At 40.0% G+C, this 23,138-nt stretch overlaps 1 protein-coding gene across 1 annotated transcript in view; it reads right to left on the reverse strand.

The window, feature by feature from the left end:
- The window catches only part of ASB4 (ankyrin repeat and SOCS box containing 4), a 75,972-nt gene that overhangs the window by 5,589 nt on the left and 47,245 nt on the right, over positions 1-23,138 (reverse strand). The window contains exon 3 of the mRNA XM_020882693.2: positions 14,656-15,146. Within this exon, the coding sequence (XP_020738352.1) occupies positions 14,656-15,146 (491 nt within the window). The remainder of the gene's footprint in view (positions 1-14,655; positions 15,147-23,138) is intronic.

A 23,138-nucleotide genomic window follows, 5' to 3' on the forward strand; every position in this document is an offset into this window, starting at 1 on the left:
ATGCAGAGTACATCATGAGAAATGCTGGGCTGGATGAAGCACAAGCTGGAACCAAGATTGCCAGGAGAAATATCAATAACCTCAGGTATGCAGATGATACCACCCTTATAGCAGAAAGTGAAGAAAAACTAATGAGCCTGTTGATGAAAGTGAAAGAGGAGAGTGTAAAAGTTGACTTAAAGCTCAACATTCAGAAAAATAAGATCATGGCATCTGGTCCCATCACTTCATGGTAATGAGGAAACAATGCAAACAGCAATAGACTTTATTTTGGGGGAATCTAAAATCACTGCAGATGGTGACTGCAGCCATGAAATTAAAAGACACTTGCAGAAAATAAAAATGAAAAAAAAATAAAATAAAAGACACTTGCTTCTTGGAAGAAAAGTTATGACCAACCTAGACAGCATATTAAAAAGCAGAGACATTACTTTACCAACAAAGGTCCATCTAGTCAAAGCTATGGTTTTTCCAGTAGTCATGTATGGATGAGAGAGTTGGACCATAAAGAAAACTGAGCGCTGAAGAATTGATGCTTTTGAACTGTGGTATTGGAGAAGACTCTTGAGAGTCCCTTGGACTGCAAGATCCAACCAGTCCATCCTAAAGGAGATCAGTCCTGAATATTCATGGGAAGGACTGATGCTGAAGCTGAAACTCCAATACTTTGGCCACCTGATGTGAAGAACTGACTCATTTGAAAAGACCCTGATGCTGGGAAAGATTGAAGGCAGGAAGAGAAGGGGACAACAGAGATGGTTGACTGGCATCACCAATTCAATGGACATGAGTGTGAGTGAATGCTGGGAGTTGGTGATGGACAGGGAGGCCTGACATGCTGCAGTCCATGGGGTCGCAAAGAGTAGGACATGACTGAGAGACTGAACTGAACTGAACTGAGAGAGCTTCGAGATGTAGACTGGTTACTGGAAAGACCAATCCTTGGTTAGAGGCTTGGAACTTTTACACACCTTGCTTTCTACCACCAGGGAAAGACAGAGGGGCTGGAGATTGAGTTCAACCACCAGTGGCCAAATGATTTCATCAGTCACGCCTAACGAAACTCCCTAAAAGATGGCATTTCAAGTAGCTTCTAGGTGGGTGAGCACATCAAAGTGCTTGGAGGGTACGTGCTCCAAAAGGGCATGAAAGCTCTGTGCATGCTCCCCATGCCTTGCCCGATGTATCACCTCTAATTATCTATTCCTGAGTTTTACCCTTCATGATAAACCAGGACGCCTACCATTAGAAAGTGTGCATGGCTCTGCACTTAAATAACTTTTTGAAGGAAATTTTCTTCCTAATTTCCTGGTCCTTCTGAACCTCTAGCTATTGTTATTGAGCAAAAGTCACAAAACTGGTTTTCCCCACCTCCTTTATAAGTCCTTCTTAGGTGGTTAGGCATTGCATTTTTTCAGTGTGAGGTGGTAAGTACCCAATGTCTTGGGACTGCAATCAAAACTAAGATGGAAGGATGATCATTTTAATACCCAGGTGTGTGTGTGTCAAGGTCACCTGACTAAGGGGCCCATTTTAGGATGATAAAGTTAAGGGCACGTAAGATGGAACCAGCTGACAGTATAACTAGAAGGTCAGCTTGAAGAGCTTGGGACTGACTTAACAAGCATTAGGAAGCTACATATTTACATATATGCAATCTAGAAAATTACATATTCCTAGAAAAGAAAATGGCAAACCCCTCCAGTATTCTTGCCTCGAGAATCCCATGGAGAAAGGAGCCAGGCAGGCTACAGTCCTTGGGGTCGCAAAAGAGTCACACACGACTTAGTGGCTAAAACAAGCAACAACAAAAAACATACTCTTAATAAGAAAGGGTTATATTCAATCAATTCATCCCACGGGGAAGCTATTGAGCAGTGGGTTAAGCACTGTGACAGTAATTCTGAGTTTATATCCTGCTTTTGTCTTCAAGGAGCTTACGACCTAGTTGAAGAGAAAAAGACACAGATATTTCACAGAGTTTAAGAGCAATATATGTCAGTAAATAATAAAAGACTAACTTATTAGTTAAAAGATCATCAGTGTCTCTTGAGCACCATGACCACAAAGGGAAAAACAAGGATATCAAGGGATGGGCGTGCACCAAATGGCTTGTCAGCCAGCTTCACTGTTAGTCATGAGAAGGAAGCATAACTGAAGCTGCAAGAAAGAATAAGTAGGGTTTAATGAATAATCAGATACAGAGAGTATAGAATGCAGCTTTTAAGCCTGAGATCAAGCACAAATAGGGTACCACCGGTGGAAATCGGAAAACTGGAAGGGCATTCTAATCCAAGGACGGTCAGACAATGAACAGAAGGCATTTCCTACGTTATGTCCTAAGGTTAGCTAAAAATGTGCATGGATACCCTAATGAGAAGGTCAAGACAAGGAGATTTGTGAATTACCAAAGAATGTGCTGGTCAGGCTCGGTTACACTCTAAATGGATATAAACAGAAAAGGTAGAGGACTGTAGTCGGAAGCTTGATGAATCCTAATAGGCAGGACAGAGGATGTAGGAAAAAAAAATTACAGCTACCATTTTTGAGAACTTACATGTGCCATGGCCTGTGTTAAATATATGCTGAATTTTCCAACAACCCTATGAGGTTAGCCCTATAATTATCCCTGCACGACAGACTTAAAATGAAAGGCAGAGAGAATATAAACTCAAGCATATTTAGCTGGTAAATGACAGAGATAGGATTCAAACTCAGGTCTGTGTGACTCCAGAAGTCAAAACTAAGTTAAATAAAAGCGGCGAGAGTGGCCATCCATATCTTGTTCCTAATCTTAGAGGAAACGCTTCCAGCTTTTCACCACTGAATATGATGTTAGCTGTGGGTCTGTCATATATGGCCTTTATTATATTGTGGCATGTTCCCTCTATGCCCTCTTTTTGGAGTGCTTTTCTCATAAATCAATATTGAAATTTTATCAAAAGCTTTTTCTGCTTCACATGGTATGGTCTTAGGAAGCATGGCTTCACCTGAGGCCTATGTCAGTCCCAACAAATAGACTAACCAGAGGGGCAGAGGTTTAAGTCAATTGTGTGCTAGAAAATGTTCAACAAGCATTTTGTAAAAAAAAAAAATGAAAAAAAAAAGTACATATATCTATATGTATATAAGTTTATGTTTTGCTAATATAAAAAATGTGAAGCCCACAATTTACAAATAATAAAATACCCAATATGATATATTTTCTATTCTATAAGACCAACTGGTGCTTTCAAAATGCTTTAACATTTTTTGTATCAATTTTGTATAGACATAAGTTGTATTCATAGCTAGTCTGTGTCTGCAACTGAAGAGGGCATGCAGTTCCTATGTTTATATCAGTTAATATTTTTATTACACTAAGTAGCAATCGCTTCACAAATGAGAAACAATGAAGACACATATTGGAAACTCACTCTTTCATCAATGACACAAGGACTTCTTTTTTTTTTTTTTTTTATTGGTCTTGTTTGATCTCACAAGACCTCCAAAAATTTGTTGGTAAGGTCAAGCTTCTTTCTTGGTTCTACTTCACTCAGTCTACACGGCAGTACTGGAGACTAAGCGCAAGCAGAAGCAAGAAAGAGTGTGCGGCCTGACACAAGGACTTCTATGTGGAAGCACTTAATAGTTTTTTGAATGCTGGAAGCAGATTTTCTCAATTTTTTGCAGTATTCACAATGTAAGAGCTACAGACACCACACACCGCACATTTTTAAGTTTAATCTGCATTAGTAACATTCTCTCCATTAATTTTGGAAAGTTAGACATCAACAAAGAGATAAGTCAAGGTCTGAATGGTAACATTTGCTGGTTTCTGTGGTGTAAACACTTGCATCACGGCCTATGTAAAGTGACCAACATGAGATCTCTGAATACATGGTAGGGAAGAGGTATACAGGAGCATCATGATATGTTTTCATCAAACAGCTCCAATACATGCAAATAATATCAAGAGCATAGATATGCAGAGTAAAATAATCAGGAGGTATTAATAATACATTTTGAGTTTTTGTTTTTAATATGATTTGTTGGAGGTTGGTGTGACTTGATTTTTAATAATGGTTGCATTTAACAATCAACTCACAAAACTCCTGATAACTTAATAATCAGTTTTAGCAAGCCACAGCAAGCCAGCTCTAGCACACAATTCCTTTCAACTATCCCTGTATTTAAGAACTGCAGTCATAAGCCAGTGCAGACTACACGTGCATACTGAAACTCCAAACCAGCTAAGACATCAGAATCATCCTGCCCGGTGGTGAGGTCCAAACGTGCACAACATAAATACCAGTTTAATGAGAAGATCCATTCACATACATATTCTGGGTTCAGTGCACAAAGTTGAGCTGCCGACAATATTTCAGCCAGGTCTACATAAATAAAGAATAATCCTACGTCATCAATCCTAAGGGTTGGAGTCAGACATCCATTGCTACAGGACCTCTGAAGGGTCAGCATTTCTGAGTCTATGGAAAACGTTAACTAGAAGAATTTCTCTATGGGTACATGGCTGTCAAGGTGAGGAGGCAATTCTTCCAGGACCTTGGTCTTGGGAAATTGAGGCAGATGTGGCCACTCTGTTTTCTGTAGTTGGGATGAGAATGGCAGATATGCAGTTCTATGTAAAAGAGGCAGACAAAACCTGAGGCTGACGGACGGCTCTGAACACTGGTTTATAAGCAACCCTAATAGTATCAGAGACTGCGAGGGTTGCAAAGGACCCTCGGGATTATCTAATACCCTTAACTTGAAGATCAGGAAATTGAAACCCAGAGAGGCACACAAAGGGAAAGCATGATTTTCAGCCTTCATCTGAGTTTAGCGCCCTTTCAAATGTAGTCTGATAACCTTATTTTAATCCTTAAGTAATGACCAGTGAAATGAATGGTTTAAGGACACAAATCCTATTACACAGATATTTGGAATGAGAAACATTCTTTATTATAATCATTACAGTAATTATAGGTTGGATTTTGTTGAAATTTCAAAATAATCCCCCTTTTAATGCAAAGATGTTAATAATAATAATGAAAATAGCATCCATCAAGACCTCTATCTATATACAGCCTTCTCTAAAGACTCCCAGATACATCCTTTCTGAAAGAATATACCATGGTGCAAACTATGCAGGTAATCAGATGAGTAATCCAAAATGAAGATTTAAATTTAAGAGTTACCAGGACATAGACACCAGGTGAAATCAATCCAAGGCCCGAGTAAAAAAATATACTTGCACAGGAATTCCGAAAACAAAGAGCATGGGGAAGTCAGAAAGCTTGTCAGGAGGCTCCGCAGGCAGTTCAGGTGCCCGTTCAGAACACTGACTTCTGCGCTGCATGAATGCCCAGGCTACACTCGCTCCTCATGGAAACCACCCTGCTTCTGCTTAAAGACACGATGCTCACACACCCAGGACAGGCAATCCGGCTTTAGGAATTCCTTACCTTCCGCTTCCTGCCAACACAACGAACACAAAGCAGATGTGGCTAAAAGTTAACTCTCCTCTTGTAACACATTCTTTATTTCTCACCTAGGGCTTCCCGATTTAGCAAATAATAATAATAATGTAGGGTGCCAGGTTAAACTTGAATGTCAGACAGACAACACATAATTTTTAGGATAAATATGACCTCGGTAATGCATGGGACATATTCATACTAAAAGCTACTTTTAAATGATGAATTTCAAATTTAATTGAGCATCCTGTATTTTGTCTGGCAACCCTATTCCCAGCCTCTATTCAGAAACAGTTCAAGCTAAGTTATGTATGCTGTGCTAAGTCACTTCAGTCATGTCCGACTCTTGGCGATCCTGTGGACTGTGCCCCGCCAGGCTCCTCTGTCCATCGGACTTTCCAGGCAAGAGTACTGGAGTGGGTTGCTGTGCCCTCCCTCCAGGGGATCTTCCCGACCCAGGGACTTAAGCCAGGCCTCTGATGTCTCCTGCACTGGCAGGGGTTTTTTACCACTAGCGCCACTTGCATACAGGAATACAATTCATTCGTAGTTCAGGAGCCTAACTTCACACATTTGGTGCTTCAGTTTGCACCTGGCATGCTCCCATATAGCACACGGAGATAACTTCCCTTTCATCAGGATAACAAATTTCAAATAGTCCTAAACAGCAGTCTTGAGTCACACAAAGCCTAAAGCTCCCAATGCCTGCCGCGTTGGGTTTTGCTTACACTGACTAGTAAGTTTTCTGCTGACAGAAGATGGTTCTCACAGCAGGAAAGGCTCCTTTTAGCCTTACAGCCTCTCAGCTCTGTGAGCTGACACATCTAGCTTCTTCCAGAACTAAGACAGCTGGACATGCCTTCTTTAAGCCTCAGTAATCGTTTCACCAGGCAACAACAAAAAAGAGATGCTTGAGAAAGCAAAATCTAAATCATCACTCTACGGTGACTCCCAGGAACCTTGATCACCAAATGAGGAGGGACTGGTGTGGACCCAGAAAGCAGAAGCTTCTGCTTTCTCTTTGCAAACCTGGGAGACTTCACCTTTTACACATCCCCGGGGTCTCTATTCTCCCTTCTTAGAAGAAGAATTGGACAAAAGGTGACAACTGGAGAGACCTTAAGACCCTTCCCCTCATCATCTGACCCCTAAAAGCATAAATCAGAAAACAGATTCAAGATAAATCTCCCTACCACCCTTCCAATGCAAGTGCCACCTATAAGCCACTTCAGCAGAGAAATTTTAAAGCTATGTCTGCCCTTTTATACTGATATCTTTGTGTGCAGAAAGGTTCTTGATGATCAAAGAGACTGCTTATACCCTGGGCTATATGCAGAACAGTTCAGTGACAGAAATCTTCTTTACCTACCCCAAACTTTTACATATATTTTCCTTCCCCAGAAAACATCTTTCTTGCACTATAAGAAAACCCAGTCTTGGCTTCCTGGGGTGTCACTTCCTTCTGAATTATGCTGAAGGGGAAAAAAACATCAAATGTCCTTTTGTACCCTGAAAAGCAATTCCAGACCCTATAATTCTTTTTTTTCCCCTTACGCAATTTATACATAAATTACATACGGGTGGCTTTCAGTGAAATACACCCTCTACAAATTTGTTTTGTATTTGGAAGACAGCATCTTCAGCTCTGACCTTGTTCCTTATAAATAAGGAAACCAAATTCCCCATCCACAAGAGAACAAATCGCTTTATCTTCTGGATAAATGAGTCAGTCATACTTGTCATAAAGATGACTTTCTCTTTGGAAAGTCGAGCTGTGGAGTAGTTGTTCTAAATCACCTTGAAGCATCTGCATAGTAAATTGAATAGTTTTTCTTTAGTTTTCCTTTGGAAAGGGGCCAGTTCTCTTATTCGGTCTATTCGGTAGCAACAAAAATGTTTACAATACCAACCATCTACCAGTAGCCAACTGAATCCTTAAATCTCTTTAGCATATGGCCACACTAGAGGAACTCAGAGGAGCAAAACAGAACTGAATCAGATGGCAACCACAGAGAGTGTTCCCTGAAACACGTAATTGTACCTGTTCTACAGGTGAGTGAAGCTGCTAAAGTAAGGCTGGTAGGAAAGACTCCTACAGTGGACCAAGGGTACATTTTGGGAGGAAAAGGAAAGGAAGAAATTTTGTTGAGCACCTACTAGGCTCAATGATTTACATGCCTTACTCACTGTCCAGACATTCCTGGAAAGCTGATGTTTTTAATCTTTGTTTTCTCTTGGATCTGAAAGATTAAGGGACTTCAAAATCACACGGCCAAATGAGAACTTATACCCCCAGTTACTAAACCCCTCTTCCTACTTCCCTTGCTGTTATCTCTCAGCAAACTGCCTTTGTGAACAGGACTTAAGATCTTCCTCACATTTGGAAGATTTCTTGTGGGAGAACAGAAACTCCATTTAAAGACCTGTCCCCTCTAGTCTGGCACTTTTAAAAAAAGGCATTAACTTCAGTTTCAATACAGTTTGTCATCATAATTGTCTTACCAGCCTCAAAAAGTTACATGTCAAGGAGAGGGATGTTCTACTGTCTAGAGCCATAGGCAGATCCGGATAGCTACCAATCCTTTCTGCACCACAAGCCGTGGGGGGATTTCCAGAGGGCAACATCTCAATCTCAGAGCTTTTAGTGTAGTCACATTCCCTTCCTCCACGGTAACATTCTGATAGGATTTCTTTCTAAAATTGAAATGCTCATGATCTCCAATCCCAGAAGGAAGGGCTTTCATTCTCTCACACCAGAGATCTAGCCAAGAAAGTTTGGCAGTAACTGAAAGAAATCTTTAGGAATCAGGCAGAATGCCTTTTTTTGAAGCAGCAATTGTCTGAGGTTGGAAATTTTAAAGACCTTTCCTAATTGGTGAAGACTACTTTGACTCTAAAATTAAAGAGGAAGACACAATGACCCCTTGGGTACATCTTTGGAAGGGGAGGTGGGTGTGTTTCTAGCTTGACCACTGCTGCTCTCCAGACCAGCAGCCCCACAGGAAACCTTTCAGAAGCCACTTTCCTCCATCTGTGAGCCAGGAGCAAGCAATCCTATGGGACCAGGTTCTCCCTCCACCATATGGAGTCACCTGTGGCTCCACCCAACCAGCACCACGCTCCTGGGGGGATGGGAAGCAGAAACTCAACCCCTAATGTGATTCTTACCAGGAAATGAGACGAGGATCTTTTACTTACTTTTGATGCTTTCGAACTTTGGTGCTGGAGAAGACTCTTGAGAGTCCCTTGGACAGTTAGGAGATCAAACCCGTCAGTCCTAAAGGAAATCAACCCTGAATATTCATTGGAAGGACTGATGTTAAAGCTGAACCTTCAACACTTTGGCCACCTGACATAAAGAGCCAACTCATTGGAAAAGACTCTGATGCTGGGCAAGATTGAAGGCAAGAAGAGAAGGGGGAGGCAGAGGATAAGATGGTTGGATGGCATCATTGACCCAGTGGACATGAGTTTGAGCAAACTCGGGGAATGGTGAAGGTCAGGGAAGCAAGGCACGCTGCAGTCCATGAGGTCACAGCGAGTCGGACACGACTTAGCAGCTGAACAACTTACTTTTGCAGAGACCTGTTTTATCCACAGTTAACCAGCAGGGGGTTTCAGAATAAAACTCAACATTTAGTCTCTAGGCATTCTCATACATTTTCTCTTCTGGGAAACCCCTGTGGGTAAACCAGGCTTGGGAAAACTGATTCTATTGCTCAACAGATAAGTAATGGTAACAACAATTACAGTTACTGTTTACTTAATGGTTGCCTAAATAGCAACCATTAAATTATTTAAACCATTAAATAACATATTTAAACCATTTAAACCATTAAATAATAAACTGTTATTTATTTAATGGAGAATCCCATGGACAGAGGAGCCTGATGGGCTACAGTCCATGGGGTCGCAAAGAGTTGGACATGACTGAGCAACTTAGCACACATGCGTGACCAGAAATGATAAACACTTTTTAAATATCACCATGTTTCATTCTTAAAACAACCTTAGGAGAAGGATATAATTATTCATAGATAAAGTGGCAAGGTATGTCTCTCTGGCACCTCCATTCCCTCAGTCTCTCTCCATCCTCTTCTCTGGAAGGAAGGTGGCCTTAGAGCATAAATATGCACAAAATTATGCTTTATGAAATGAGTCATATTAGAAAGAGACTGATTTTTTTTTGTCTTCTAGAAGTCCCATTATGAAAAGTGAGATGTGATTGGAGATGAAAAAAATGGAGATAGTCCAAGGGAAAGATAATTATAGATGCAGGATGAAGGTTGTCATGAGGAATTCGGGGAGGGTCCTTGCGAAAACTGAAATTGACTCCAGAAAAAAGTACAAATATGTTTGGCACCATCTTCTGGGCTCTGAGCATATTTGTGATGTACTATGAGTAAGGTTCATTACTTTCTAGCGAAGGAATCCATCTGCATATTATTGCCAAGGCATAGAGCATATCCATTTCACAGAGGAGGAAATTGAGGCTCAAGAAGTAAGCTATTCATTCAAAATCACACTCTTAGGTGAGTGGTGGTCACAAATTTATCTGGTGCCCACCCTCCCCCCCAAATTATATGCTTCTTTATTCCTGATATGCATAGCATGGCAAAGTCTAGAATGAATGTCACTAGTTATGAGTGACAAAGCAGAGGTAAAAATTTAAAATAGGAACCATTTCATATGCAATTTAAAATGCTGAGTTACAGTTAGATTGTTAATACCTACTGTTTTAGCCAAATCTAGATACCAGTGTGTACAATCCAGAAAATGGGTGCAAACTAAGAAGTAGATATTCCTAGCTAAAAATTATGAATCACTGTACTTTAAATAAAAATTGTTCAATTTATCAGAGAATATGACCAATTGACTTTATTTCTAAGGTGCCTGCATCCAAACTTCTCATAAAAAAGTATTTTTTCATTCCAAAGCCCATTGGTCAATGAGGAAATTGCAAGGAAGGTGAGAATTAACAACTGGGGCCATCAGGTGCCTTCAACAGTTGATTTTATGAATATTTTTCCTGGCCATTTAGGCCGCAGTCTTTCCTCATTTGTTACAAAGAAAATATAAGAGTTAAGCATTGTTCTAATTCTTGATATTTTCAGACATACCTTGACCAAGATCCAGAGGCAAAAATAAGTAATAGCTAAAAACTTGGGAGAAATACAAACTTTGATGTGGGAAAAGAGAAGCTTTAGGTACAAACTGATTGTTTGGTCGCTAAGTTGTGTCTGACTCTTTGCAACCCATGGACTGTAGCACACCAGGTTTCCCTGTCCTTCACTATCTCTCAGAGTGTTCTCAGAGTGTGTCCAAGTTCATGTCCATTGAGTTGGTGATGCCATCTAACTATCTCATCTTCTGTTGCCCCCTTCTTCTCTTGCCCTCAATCTTTCACAGCATCAGGCACTTTTCCAATGAGTCAGCTCTTGTATCAGGTGGCCAAAGTACTGGAGCTTCAGCTTCAGCATCAGTCCTTCCAGTGAATATTCAGAGTTGATTTCACAAAGATGTAAAAATTTACTAGTATACATATGAGTTATTCCAGGTCAGGAATAAGAAGTAGAGGATTTGTTTAGATGATTTACCAAAAAAAAAAAAAAAAAAAGTGGAAGGGATGCTGGAGTAGGGGTAGGGGTCCAAAACCCACAAGGTGCCCAAGGAAGGGAATGCTGTAGAATCTGCCTTCATGGAGATATGCAAACACAATAAGAGCACTACTTCTCCCTAAGGTCTTGAGAATTAAATACAATGACCTCTTTAGGTCTCTTCTTGTGTTGTTATCCTTCAGGTTTAATTACACTTCCTGGGTAATATCAGAAAACACAGTGGAAACTGCTAAATCTAAGGGCTTAGGCTCAGGAGTCACAGACTTCATTCTGAATCAAACACATGACTATTAACCTTTAATGGGCTTGAGCCAACCAGCAACCTTACTGTATTTCCCAAGTCCATTTGCTCCCCATGATCAACATCTCACACCTTCACCTTTGCCTTAAGCCTTCAAACCTTGTCTCCATCCACTTCTTATTCTTCATTGAGAAAACAGAAGCAATTTAAATAGAACTTGTACAAACTCTTATTAATGTATCTACCAACATCCCCACATCTGGGTACGCAGGCACTGCTTTCCCTTCTACGATGATGGATGGTCTGTGCTATGAAGAACAACACCTCCATTTGGGCCCTAGACCTCATCCTCTGTCTCCAAATCAAGATGGTGCTCAGGTAATTGCCCGCAAGAAGTCTTTCTCCCTTTCCTAGAACACTCCGATCAGTCAACAAACATATCAGCCATCATTCCCTTCCAGCTGCTCTTCCATTTTAAGAAAATGCCTCAAATTCTTCACTGGTTTCACTTTCATTTATCCCTTTTTCCTTTGAATCCACTTTGACTAACCTTTTCTCACCACTGTCCCACCAAAATAACTCTTGTTGAGGTCCCCAGTAAAACTAGACTAGTTGTCTAGTCCAGTGGCAACTTCTTAGCCCTCATCTTATTTGAAATGCCACCTATATTCAACCAGTATGTGCATGCTAAGTCACTTCAGTCATGTCCAGCTCTTTATGACCCTATGGACCGTAGTCTGCCAGGCTCCTCTGTCCATTGGATTCTTCAGGCAAGAACACTGGAGTGGGTTGCCATGCCCTCCTCCAGGGGATCTTCCTGACCCAGGGATGGAGCCCAGGTCTCTTAAGTCTCACGCATTGGCAGGTGGGTTCTTTACTGCTAGCACCACCGGGGAAGCCCATCAGCACAGCCTACAAGGCCATATAAATGGTCTGCAAACCACCCTCTCATATGCCTCTCCGACTTCTCCTTCTCCTTTCTCACCCCACTTTAGGCACTCTGGTTTCCTCAAACATGTTTAGTCCTCTTGTACCTCAGAATCTTTGCACCTGCTTTTTTATGCCTAGAATGCTCCCCTCCCACGCCTGCCCACCCCCAGATATCCACATGACTTGCTTCTTCACATTCTCATTTTCTCTAATCAGCTTTTGTAAAATAGCACGTACGTAAACCAGAGAAAACCCACAGTCTCTTATTTTATTTACCTTGCTTTACTTATCTCCATAGCACCTAACATATCAGAGTGTATTTATTTCATTTGTTGTTTTGTTTTTTCCCTACCTCCCACTAGAAAGTAACTTCCATGAAGGCCCTTGTTTGATTCATGGCTCTGTCGCCATCTCCTAGAACAGTTCCTGGCACATAATAGGTACTCAGTGAATCTTGTTAAATAAATGAATGTATCTGATTCACTCTGCTATACAGCAGAAACTAACACATTATAAACCAACTATACTCCAATAAAAAATAATTTTTTAAAGGAAATACACAGTTCAGTAAAAAAATAAATGAGCTTGACCACTTACTCTGTGTGACTTTAGAAAAGTATCTGAATTCCATCCCCTTTTAAATGAGGATAATATCAATGCCTACCTCAGAGGTTATTATAAAAATAAAACTAATTAATCTTTATAAAGCCTATCTAAAACTCAACAAAGGATATTATTGTAACATTATTTATTATCTTATTTCTAATCAACATAATCTTTTGGAAAGTGAAAGTCAAAGTTGCTCAGTTGTGTTCAACTCTTTGCAACCCCATGGACTGTACAGTCCATGGAATTCTCCAGGCCAGAATACTGGAGTGAGTAGCCTTTCCCTTCTCCAGGGGATCTTCCCAACTCAGGGATTGAACCCAGGTCCCCGCATTGCAGGCAGATTGTTTACCAGCTGAGCCACAACCTCTTGGAATTCACTATAAAAGTTTGATAAAGTTCCAGGACATTATGAGAATTACATACAATTTTAAAGAAAAAAATTCCTCCATTGAAACACCGACAACCAAAGGAAAATTCCTTACTGAGATCTCAGGAATCATCAAACTCATCACATCTATGCTGGGACGTTCTGTGGGTTGTCTATACGGAATGTGCTGAGTGCACCTCCCCTAAACTCTTTAGTGGGACTTTTCTTCCAACTAACCTTCCTTCTGCAGGACTTCAGACATGTTACCAAGGCAGGAGGTAGAAGCTGGCTGTGAATTTACTAAAACTTCTGTCAGCTAGCTTTCTGTGACCCTGCATTAGTGAGCACATAAAACTCCTCTGCTGCCTATTAATTCTTTCAGATAAGTGAGATCCTAGGTATGCTATCAGTTGATTTATTTTAGGTGAAAGGCATTTTGGTTTCCAAATTAATTACCATCATCTTAATGCTAAACTCTCTCCCATGTGCTGTAGAACCCTTCATTCCTCTACTTTATCATTTACCATGAAATATTAAAGTTACCTCTTTGTGTGTTTGTCTCTCCAGCTAGATCCTAAGTTAACAGAGTAGTGACCATGTATTAGTCTTGACAATATTGTTAATATTTGGTCCCTGCTAGCCCATTAGAGATTATCAATAAATACCATTTAAAATAAAGGTTGTGCAGCATATTATAAAATTAAACACTAGCATCAAGTGAACTAAGGCTGAATACCTACAGTGCTACTGTGTGAGATCAGACAAACTGCTTAACCACTCTGCCTGAGCTTCCTCCTTTATAGAATAGGTATAATAATATAATCTATCTCATCAGATTATTACAGAATTAAATGAATTAAATTAAGAAACATAAGATGATTTATAAGTGTGCTTAATAAATATAATTCATTATCTATAATAAATATTTATATTTATTTATCTATAATAAATATTAATTATTAGTTCTTAATCAATGTTAGTTTTCATTAAGCTAGAAAACTGAGCCTCCCTTTCATGTATTCAAACCAATTCCAAAGCAGGCTCTGTCATCTATAGAGCAGACATTCTGCTGAAGAGATGCGTGTGCACATGTGACACCATTCACCGCTTCTGCAGACTTACAGTATCCTTCTGATCTTTCCCATTCAGGCCCCCAGGAAGCCACTACCAGTTCACTGGTGTTCACACAAGCCATGGAGAATTACCTGCTATTCTTGCTCTTTCTCTGCTCTCAGCCCAGACTTCAAACAAACTTGAACTAGGATGAGATAGCTAGGGGTACATACACAAATGGAAGGTCAGATTGGAGGTCAGAGGCAGTCAGCCAGGCCTCCAGCAGGCTTGAGTGGCTTGGAGATTTCAGACTGAGCCACCCTCCAGGTCCCCATTACCCTGCTGCCCATCCGCCCGGTTCTCACGTGGCAGCCTCACCTTGTGGAACTGCGGAGGGTATATTCGAGCAGCCCCATGGTTCAACAGCAGCTGGTAGCAGATCTCGGGCTGGGCGGAGGGGCGCACAGAGGTGACCTTCAGCACGTACTGGATGGCGGCGCAGCCGTTGATGTCCATGAGATTGGCCTCTGCGCCAGCCTCCAGCATCATGTGCATGAGGACGTGGTCGCAGTTCCAGGCGGCCTTGTGGAGCGGAGACTTGAAGTCATCATCCCGGGCGTTGACCTCCGCCTTGTAGTCCAGCAGCATGCGGCAGATGAGGTGGTGATCCCGGCTGTATTCCTGCTCTTTGAAGCGGAGGGCCCAGTAGGTTGCGATGGCCAGAGGCGTCTCCATGTGGGCATTCACACTGTCCACGATGGCCCCGTGCTCCACGTAGAAGGCCACCAACTCGGGGAGGCCGAAGTGGGCAGCCGTGTGCAAGGGCGTCTCCTCATCCTGGTTGTTGGTCTTCATGTTCACGTTCGCCCCTAGAAAGGGAGGTTGAAGCAGACAATTATTTAAACATATTTTACCATTACTCACAAGGCTCATTGAACAGGCCTTTTCTCGCTGCTTCCGACTACCCATTTTTCCAAGTTCCCTTTCTGGACCCCATGGGAGCCCCGGCTTTGAAAGGACAGTGCCCCCTTCTGGGCAAGCAGTAAACATATGGGGTGATAGGAGAGTGGGCCTGAGAAGGAAGGACTGGGGCTGGGCGCTGCAGCGTTGTTAGTTGAGTTCTAGTTCCTACTCCTAGGTGGATTGGGAAATACAAAGTGATTCTGATAACCAAAGAGCTTTTATCAATAAAATAGCAAGTATAAAAACAATAAAGGTTATATCACAATCTTTGAGGCTTATATGTTATATGTGTGGCTTTAAAAGTCATCAGTTTCTTGATGAGATTTCTTAAATGTCATGTCTTTTTTTTTTCTTTCCAAGCAGCTAAACCTAAAAACTTGGTACAAGGGAAATTTAGTGGTATAGAAATTCAGTCTTCTGACTGAACACTGACAATATCAAGCCGCTGAATTCTATGAGGCTCCTTTGGAACACAACTGGAGCAAAAATACTTTGATCACCAAACTAGACTAAAGGTCACATTTTGCAACAAAAATAATAGAAGCTGGGAATATAAAAGACTCATCGAAAAAGAAACAATTAAAGACTGAATGTAATATGTGCAATTTATTGTCGACAATGGCTATTTAGAAATACAAATTATGAGTGCTTGGAAATCTCCTGAGAAATTATTTACTCCAACCATTTATTTAACAGACCAGGAAAATCAGTAAATTTTATTTTTTCTGATAGGAAGGTTAAGTACTAGAATGATCAGTCTGAGAAACTGAAATTTTCCTTCTCATCTTAGTTTAACTGGGGTAAGCTAAACGGCCCCAGAGGGTCTACTCTATAATCAGTTTTACTGGAAATGTTTATAGTTATCTCAAGGATAAATCTGGGAAGACTTTTATCATTATTAATATTAAGGTAGCAACTAACATTTATTAAGTTCTTTATTAACATTCTGAGCTAAATGCTTTTCATATTCCTCATGGAAACTTCCTAGCAACTCTTTGCAGGAGGTGCATTTTTATCCCAATTTTACAGATGAAGAAATTTGTACTTAGGCTAATAACTATACCAGGCTAAGAAGCAATAGAACAGAAGTTTGAAAGCAGACAGCCTGGCTTCACAATCTCTCACCACTGAGACATCCTACCTCATTATTTTTCTTTAAAATTTGTTGTTTGCTTTGCTGTCTTTGGATATTTGAAAACTTGAAAGTAAGAGAGAAATCATGTTGCATTTTGTTAATTTAAAAAATCTGTTCTCCATGTGTTGCTCCTTTATGCCGTTTTTCATCCTCTGATCATATGGAACACATTTAAGAAAGGGGATACTCCTAACAGCTTGCTTGCTGTCTAACACAAAATCCACCCCCTAGTGAGGTTTCTGAGAGCATATTGTTCTGTAAACTCTGAGACTGTCTCTGCTCCTAACTTCAGACAGCAGAATTATAAGCAAAGATTGTCCCTCACGAAGATCTGCCGTCTGTGTTCATCAGTATTCCGCCCTGGAGCAGCTCTGGGTCAGATCTCCCTTCAGGTTAGCCCTTCTATGCTCTGGAGTGAAATGAAATGAATGTCTTCCCAGAAGCCAGTGCAGGGTCACTTCAGACACTGGAGAATTTCCAGTAAGAAAGGAAATCAGAGGGTCTGGGTGAAATTTACAGGCCAACTTGGAACAAACCACATCCTTTATTCTTTAATGTATTTGGACACTTACAATGGATCCTTGACCTCTTGCTACAACTAGATATACTGCATGGTTTGTTCTCCTGAATAGGAAAGCCTTATTTTTATATTTGAATTGTGTCTTTGAGTGAACTTTTCCAGGAACTACATATAAAGTAGAATGATTTGACTACTTCCATTTTAAATTTTGTGATTTATTCAAGAAATTAGAGACCATAAACATAAATTCTTGGGAATGTAAAAAATATATATACATCTTTAATGTGAAAATGTGTATGGGTTTTCTAGAGTTGCCACATCAAATGCCACAAACTAGGTGTCTACAAATAACAGAAATTTGTGCACGAGTCTAGAGATCAGAAGTGACATTCAAGTGTTGATAAAGGAGGCTATTTCTGAGAGAGGTAAAGGAGGACTCCGTCTTGTGCCTCCCTCTGCGCTTCTGGTGATGGCTACCAATCCTCGGGGTGCCTTGGTGTGTAGATGCATCCTCCAGGGGTACATGTACATGTACACATGAACAGGGGTACATCCTCCAAGGGCTGCCGCCATATTCACCTGGTTCTGTCTGTCTTCACAAGAGACACCAATCTTCTTACAGAGACACCAATCATATTGAAAAACAAGGGCCCATGCTGCTCCACGCATCTTAGTGAATTACATCTTCAACAACCCCGAATCCAAACAAGGTCACACGCTGACCTACCAGGGATCAGGACTTCGGCATATCTTCTTTTTAGGGGGCCAAACAGGGGACACAATTCCACCCATAATATATAACATGCACTGTGTGTTTGCAGGTATGCTCAGTTGCTCAGTTAGTCCTGTCTGACTCTGTGGCTCACGGGCTGTAGCTCACCAGGCTCCTCCATCCATGGGACTTTCCAGGCAAGAATACTGGAATGGGTTGCCATTTCCTTCTCAGGGGGTCTTCCTAACCCAGGGATCAAACCCACGTCCTTACGTCTCCAGCACTGGCAGGCAGATTATTTTCCACGGCACCACCTGGGAAGCCCACAGCACAACACAATATATCATGTGTATTGTGTCCGTGTGTGCTCAGTTGCTCAGTCGTGGCTCTTTGCAACCCCGTGAAATGTAACTCGCTAGGCTTCTCTGTCCATGGGATTCTCCAGGCAAGAATATTAGAGTGGGTTGCCATGCCCTTCTCCGGGGCATCCCCCTGATGTCATTAGATGTTTTTAAATAGGTATTGTACCTATCGTACCTGCACTCCCATAAGCCATGTGTGAGGGTTCTCATCAACATTTGGGGTTTTCCATCTATTTAATTTTAGCCAGTATGAGAGTGCATAGTGATACCTCATTGTGTTTAATGTTATTTTCCCCTAATTAACAATTAGTTTACATATTTCAATATTTTTAAACAAACATTGCTTTTTATTTACTATTATAAGCATTTCCATATTGTTATCATTTAAAATATCATTTTAAAATAATGACATAATATTCCACAGAGTCAGTTTACCCTACTGTTAGGTGTAAAGACTTTTTCCAAAGTTTTGATCTTATGACTAATGCTACAATTGCTAGATTTATGTGTAAATTTTAAGGTTATTTCCTTAGCATAAAGTCCCCCAAATGGACTCATTAAGCTGAAACATCTGAGCTATTTAAAGGGCGACTTGATCGACATGAGCTTGAGTAGGCTCTGGGAGTTAGTGATGGATAGGGAAGCCTGGCATGCTGCAGTCCATGGGGTCACACAACTGGGTGAACTGAACTATCTCTCATTAATGTATGAGTGCTATTTTACTTACCCAGTATGTAGTTACGTAATTAAAAACTTTTTTGCAATTTTGGAAGTAAAAAATGGTATCAAAAAATCCCGTTGTATTTTTTTTGTGTGTTTGTTTTTGTTTTCAGTATTAGAATGCCCTACTCCTCTCAGAGGTTTCAACATTAACCAGACTAATTACAATTTAATTTGTATATATTTTAAAACATTTAACATCTAATTCACATGGAAATTATTGTGGTGTGCTTACCAACTTAGGAAGAATTGATATTCTTACAATATAGAGTCTTTTCATGTAGGAACACAGTCTGTTTCTTGAAAAGTTTTCTTCATATTTCTGTAAACTATAGCCCACAAAATTTGTAGCAATTTTCATTTTAGGGAAGAACAGTAAGTTATTTCTGGGGTAAAGTAACTTCTAATGAGAGAAAGACCTTCATGAACTTTCTAATTTCTGTAAGATAGACTTCAGAACTACTCTGAAATGATAGCAAATGAGACAAAGAAAATTTTTAATTTGCATTGCTTTATAAAGAACCAGGACTTTTTAGACCTCATTGGTAGGCAAAGAAGAACAGATCCGTGTGCACTGAGAATAGAATGAAGAGGGGACAGAAGGTAACAGTGGCCCAGAAAGGACAGTGGCCCCAGGAACGGTGCTGATGCCCCTGAAGCCAGGAACATGGGGGCACAGGCCCACGGGAGGAACGGTGTCAGTCAAAGTGACATTTTTTCCCTTCTCCCATACTGTATGACAGTCTCCCTTCACGACCCTTCAACAGACAGAATCAATCACATGAACCCTAGTTATGAGACCTCGCATTTCCTTTTTTCTAAATAAAATTAAACTACCCCCAAGCGCCCATTTGTTGACTTGGCCGATCATCCGTGATCCATCGTCGTCTGGCTCCCTCTGCTGGGCCCCGCTACTTTCTACAGGCCCTGAGGTGGCCCTCAGAAGCACCCTTTCTTTCAAAGAAGCCACATTCCCCGCCCAATTCTACCACCTCCCAAACTACGTGGGAGTGGGGGCAGGTCTAGGTTACTGCAGAAACTGTCACTAGTCCATCTTCCCCGACTCAACAAAGCCACATCTTCACTCCATCCCTAAGCCAGCACTTGCTTCCCTCCTTGTCCTGATGGACTTAATTTCTTGCCAAGTTTTTTTTTTTTTTTACACACTTTTGTGTTTAAGTGGGGAGATGGAAGATGAGGCCAGACGAGTGCTTCGCAACCCTTTGAGACATGCCTTTTCTATTCCACAATGAAATTCATAAATAATATACATCATCTACTTTCATAATCTTTTAAAAATAAATCTAGTACCTAGCTAACATGTAAAGGCAAAATAAAAGTAGTTTCTGATAATCATAACCATATAGTTATGATTGTTAAAAATAATATAAATTACAATGATGTAGTATAAATTTTAATAAGTTATTGGCTATCCTAGATGACCTCATGAAATGTTTATTTGTTTGAATCTATATGTAGGCTCCCAGCAACTATATCATTCAATTGACACAGGGGTTTGTACCATAACTCAAATACCACACATGTCATTGCCATAATGAACAGTGTTCCAAATGAGAAAATCACTTGGTTTAGTTTTGCCTTGATTTGCAGCATAGCTCTATTCCTGGAAATTTCCATGTTTATTTACAATTCAAAAGCTTTTTATGTTTACATATGTAAAATGGAGTTAGATTAGAAATCTATTGTGTTACTACATCCAAATACCTATTTTTACATCAGTGATAAATCTAAGATTTTTTTTAAAAAATTATGAAAGAACTTAAAAATACAGAAAAATCTCAGAAAATATAATAGACATCTATATACCTCTATCCATGTTTGACAGATACTAATCTTTGCCATATTTGCTTTGGTTTTCTTTTTTCTAAGAAAAAATTTTACAGAGAAAAAAAAAAAAACACCCCTTTTCTCCTTTCTTCCTTCCCTTTCTTTTACCTCGGAAGTAACTACTATTCTAAAGTTGACTTTTATCATTCCTTTGTAAATTTGTGTTCTTTCATTATTCGTGTGTGTGTGTGTGTGTGTGTGTGTGTGAGCATGCACACACGCGTGCACCCGCGCGCGCGCTCCGTCATGTCTGACTCTGCAACCCCATGGACTGCAGCCCGCCAGGCGCCTCTATCCACGGGATTTCCCAGACAAGAATCCTGGAGTGGGTTGCCATTTCCTTCTCTAGGGAATCTTCCTGGATCAGGATCGAACCCTTGTCTCCTGCATCGGCAGGCAGAATTCTTTACCACTGAGCCGCCTGGAAAGCCCATTACTCACATAGGTATCCATAAACAACATATACACTTTTATTCTGTTTTCCTAAAAACCATATAAGTGGTACTCACTTTTGCAACCCCTTTTGTCAGCCATGTTATGTTTTTGAGCAGAGAGCTGATTTTTTTTTTCATTCGAACTGCTGAACAGATTTATATTGCGTAATTAAACTACAGTTTAGCCATTTCTCTACGAAAGACAGTTAAGTTGTTTTAGCTTTTTATAATAACAAATATCTTTTAAATCATGCAGGAGTTTCTTTACAGAGAGAAACTGAATTAGTGGTAGTAGCATATGAACATTTTCAACTATATTATACTCATCAGTGTTATATCAATTTATATGTCCATCAGTAGAGTTTAAAAGTGCAACATCATTTCCAACACTTGATACCATCACACTGTTTAATGTTTGACAATTAGACAGCATGAAATGGTATTTAGGTTTAATTTGCATTCCCCTTATTATTAGTAGTGTTTTCTCATATGTCTACAGGCAACAAGATTTTCACTTATATGAATTGCCTATTCATAGCCTCTGCCCATTTTTCATTGAGTTGCTTATGTTTTTCTTGTTTATTTTTTAGGATATAAACAAGATCACTGTGGAGAATATGATAAAAGCTTTACTGAAGGCAAAGGACTTAAATGTAAAGTACTGCTATGTTCACTAATAGAAAGATTCAATAGTGTAAAAGATGGCAATTCTCCCTGAATTAACCTATAATTTCAATGTAATTCAAACATTTTTTACATAATTTTTCAAAAAGTAATGAACAAATCAATTTTGGAAAAAAAAGAAGGAAAGAAGAGATGATGAAAGGGGTGTTCTTATCCAACCAGGTATTCAAGCCAACTATAATGAACACCACTTATGGGAATGTAATTGGTGCAGACACTATGGAAAACAGTATGGAGGTTCCTCAACAAAGCAAAAGGAGAACTACCATATGATCCAGTAGTTCCACTCCTGAGTATATATCCAAAGAAAAATGAACACCCTAATTTGAAGAGATACATGCATTCCAATGTTCATGGCAGCACTGTTTACAACAGCCAATTTATGGAAGCAACCTAAGTGTCCAACAACAAAAGAATTAATAAAGGACATGTAGTGAGTGTGTGTATGTGTATATATACATGTTATCACTTATGTGTGGAATCTAATAAACAAATCAGTAGATAAAATAAGACAAAAACAGACTCACAGATAGAGAATAAACTAGTGGTTACCAGTGGAAAGAGGGAAGAGGGTGGAGGCAAGGGAGTAGAGGGTAGGAAATTAAGAGGTACAAGCTATGACATACAAAATAAATAAGCTACAAAGATGTATTGTACAATATAGGGATTATGGACAATATTTTTAACAACTCTAGAGTGTAACCTTTAAATTGTGGATCACTATGTTGTACACCTGAAATTTATACAATATTGAAAATCAACTAAACTTCAATTTTTAAAATAGAGGATGAGAAAGAACAGACAGCCTAGAAACAAACCTACTTATAGAAAGCATCTGGAATGACAGATGGGGCAGTGCAGTCAGTGGAGAAATAATGGAATATCTAATAAATGTGTTGGGACCAAAGACTAACAATGCTGTGGAAGCACAAATTAGATCTTGTGTCTGTGTGTGTATATGTTTGTGTATGTGCATGTTAAATTTCAGGTAAATAAAACTCAAGCAAAAAGCTAAACAGTAAACTTATAAAACAAAAGCACAGGAGTTGGTATTGGAGGGGAATGGACAGTCATCTACATTCAGTCATTGTATCTACAGAATACTCTCTTAGCTCATTAACTCTTGATGGAGGCAGTTTTATCCAAGCCTTCTATTAGATGCAAACCTTTTATTACAGTTGAAAGAATAGGGTGCAATCTTCTTGAATCTTACTCTTCTCTGACTTTCCCTCTACCAGTTTATCTTGTTTTCTCCCCTAGAAACCTGAATTTGTACAGTGTTGACTGTCTTCACTTTGTTCAGACTTTCAGCCAGCTGCAGGAGGTAGAGACAAGGTGAACACTGCTCGTTTTATGTTTTGTTTCTGCTCTCTGTGCATAACTTCCTTAAGCGTCCTACATTGGAGAGCCAACCGCCCTCTGTCAAGGGAACACTCTCAAATTCTGAATTATCCCTCAACGTAGGGCTGCACCTTATTATTTG

The sequence above is a fragment of the Odocoileus virginianus genome, chromosome 1 (assembly GCF_023699985.2).
Source record: "Odocoileus virginianus isolate 20LAN1187 ecotype Illinois chromosome 1, Ovbor_1.2, whole genome shotgun sequence".
Lineage (NCBI taxonomy): Eukaryota > Metazoa > Chordata > Mammalia > Artiodactyla > Cervidae > Odocoileus > Odocoileus virginianus.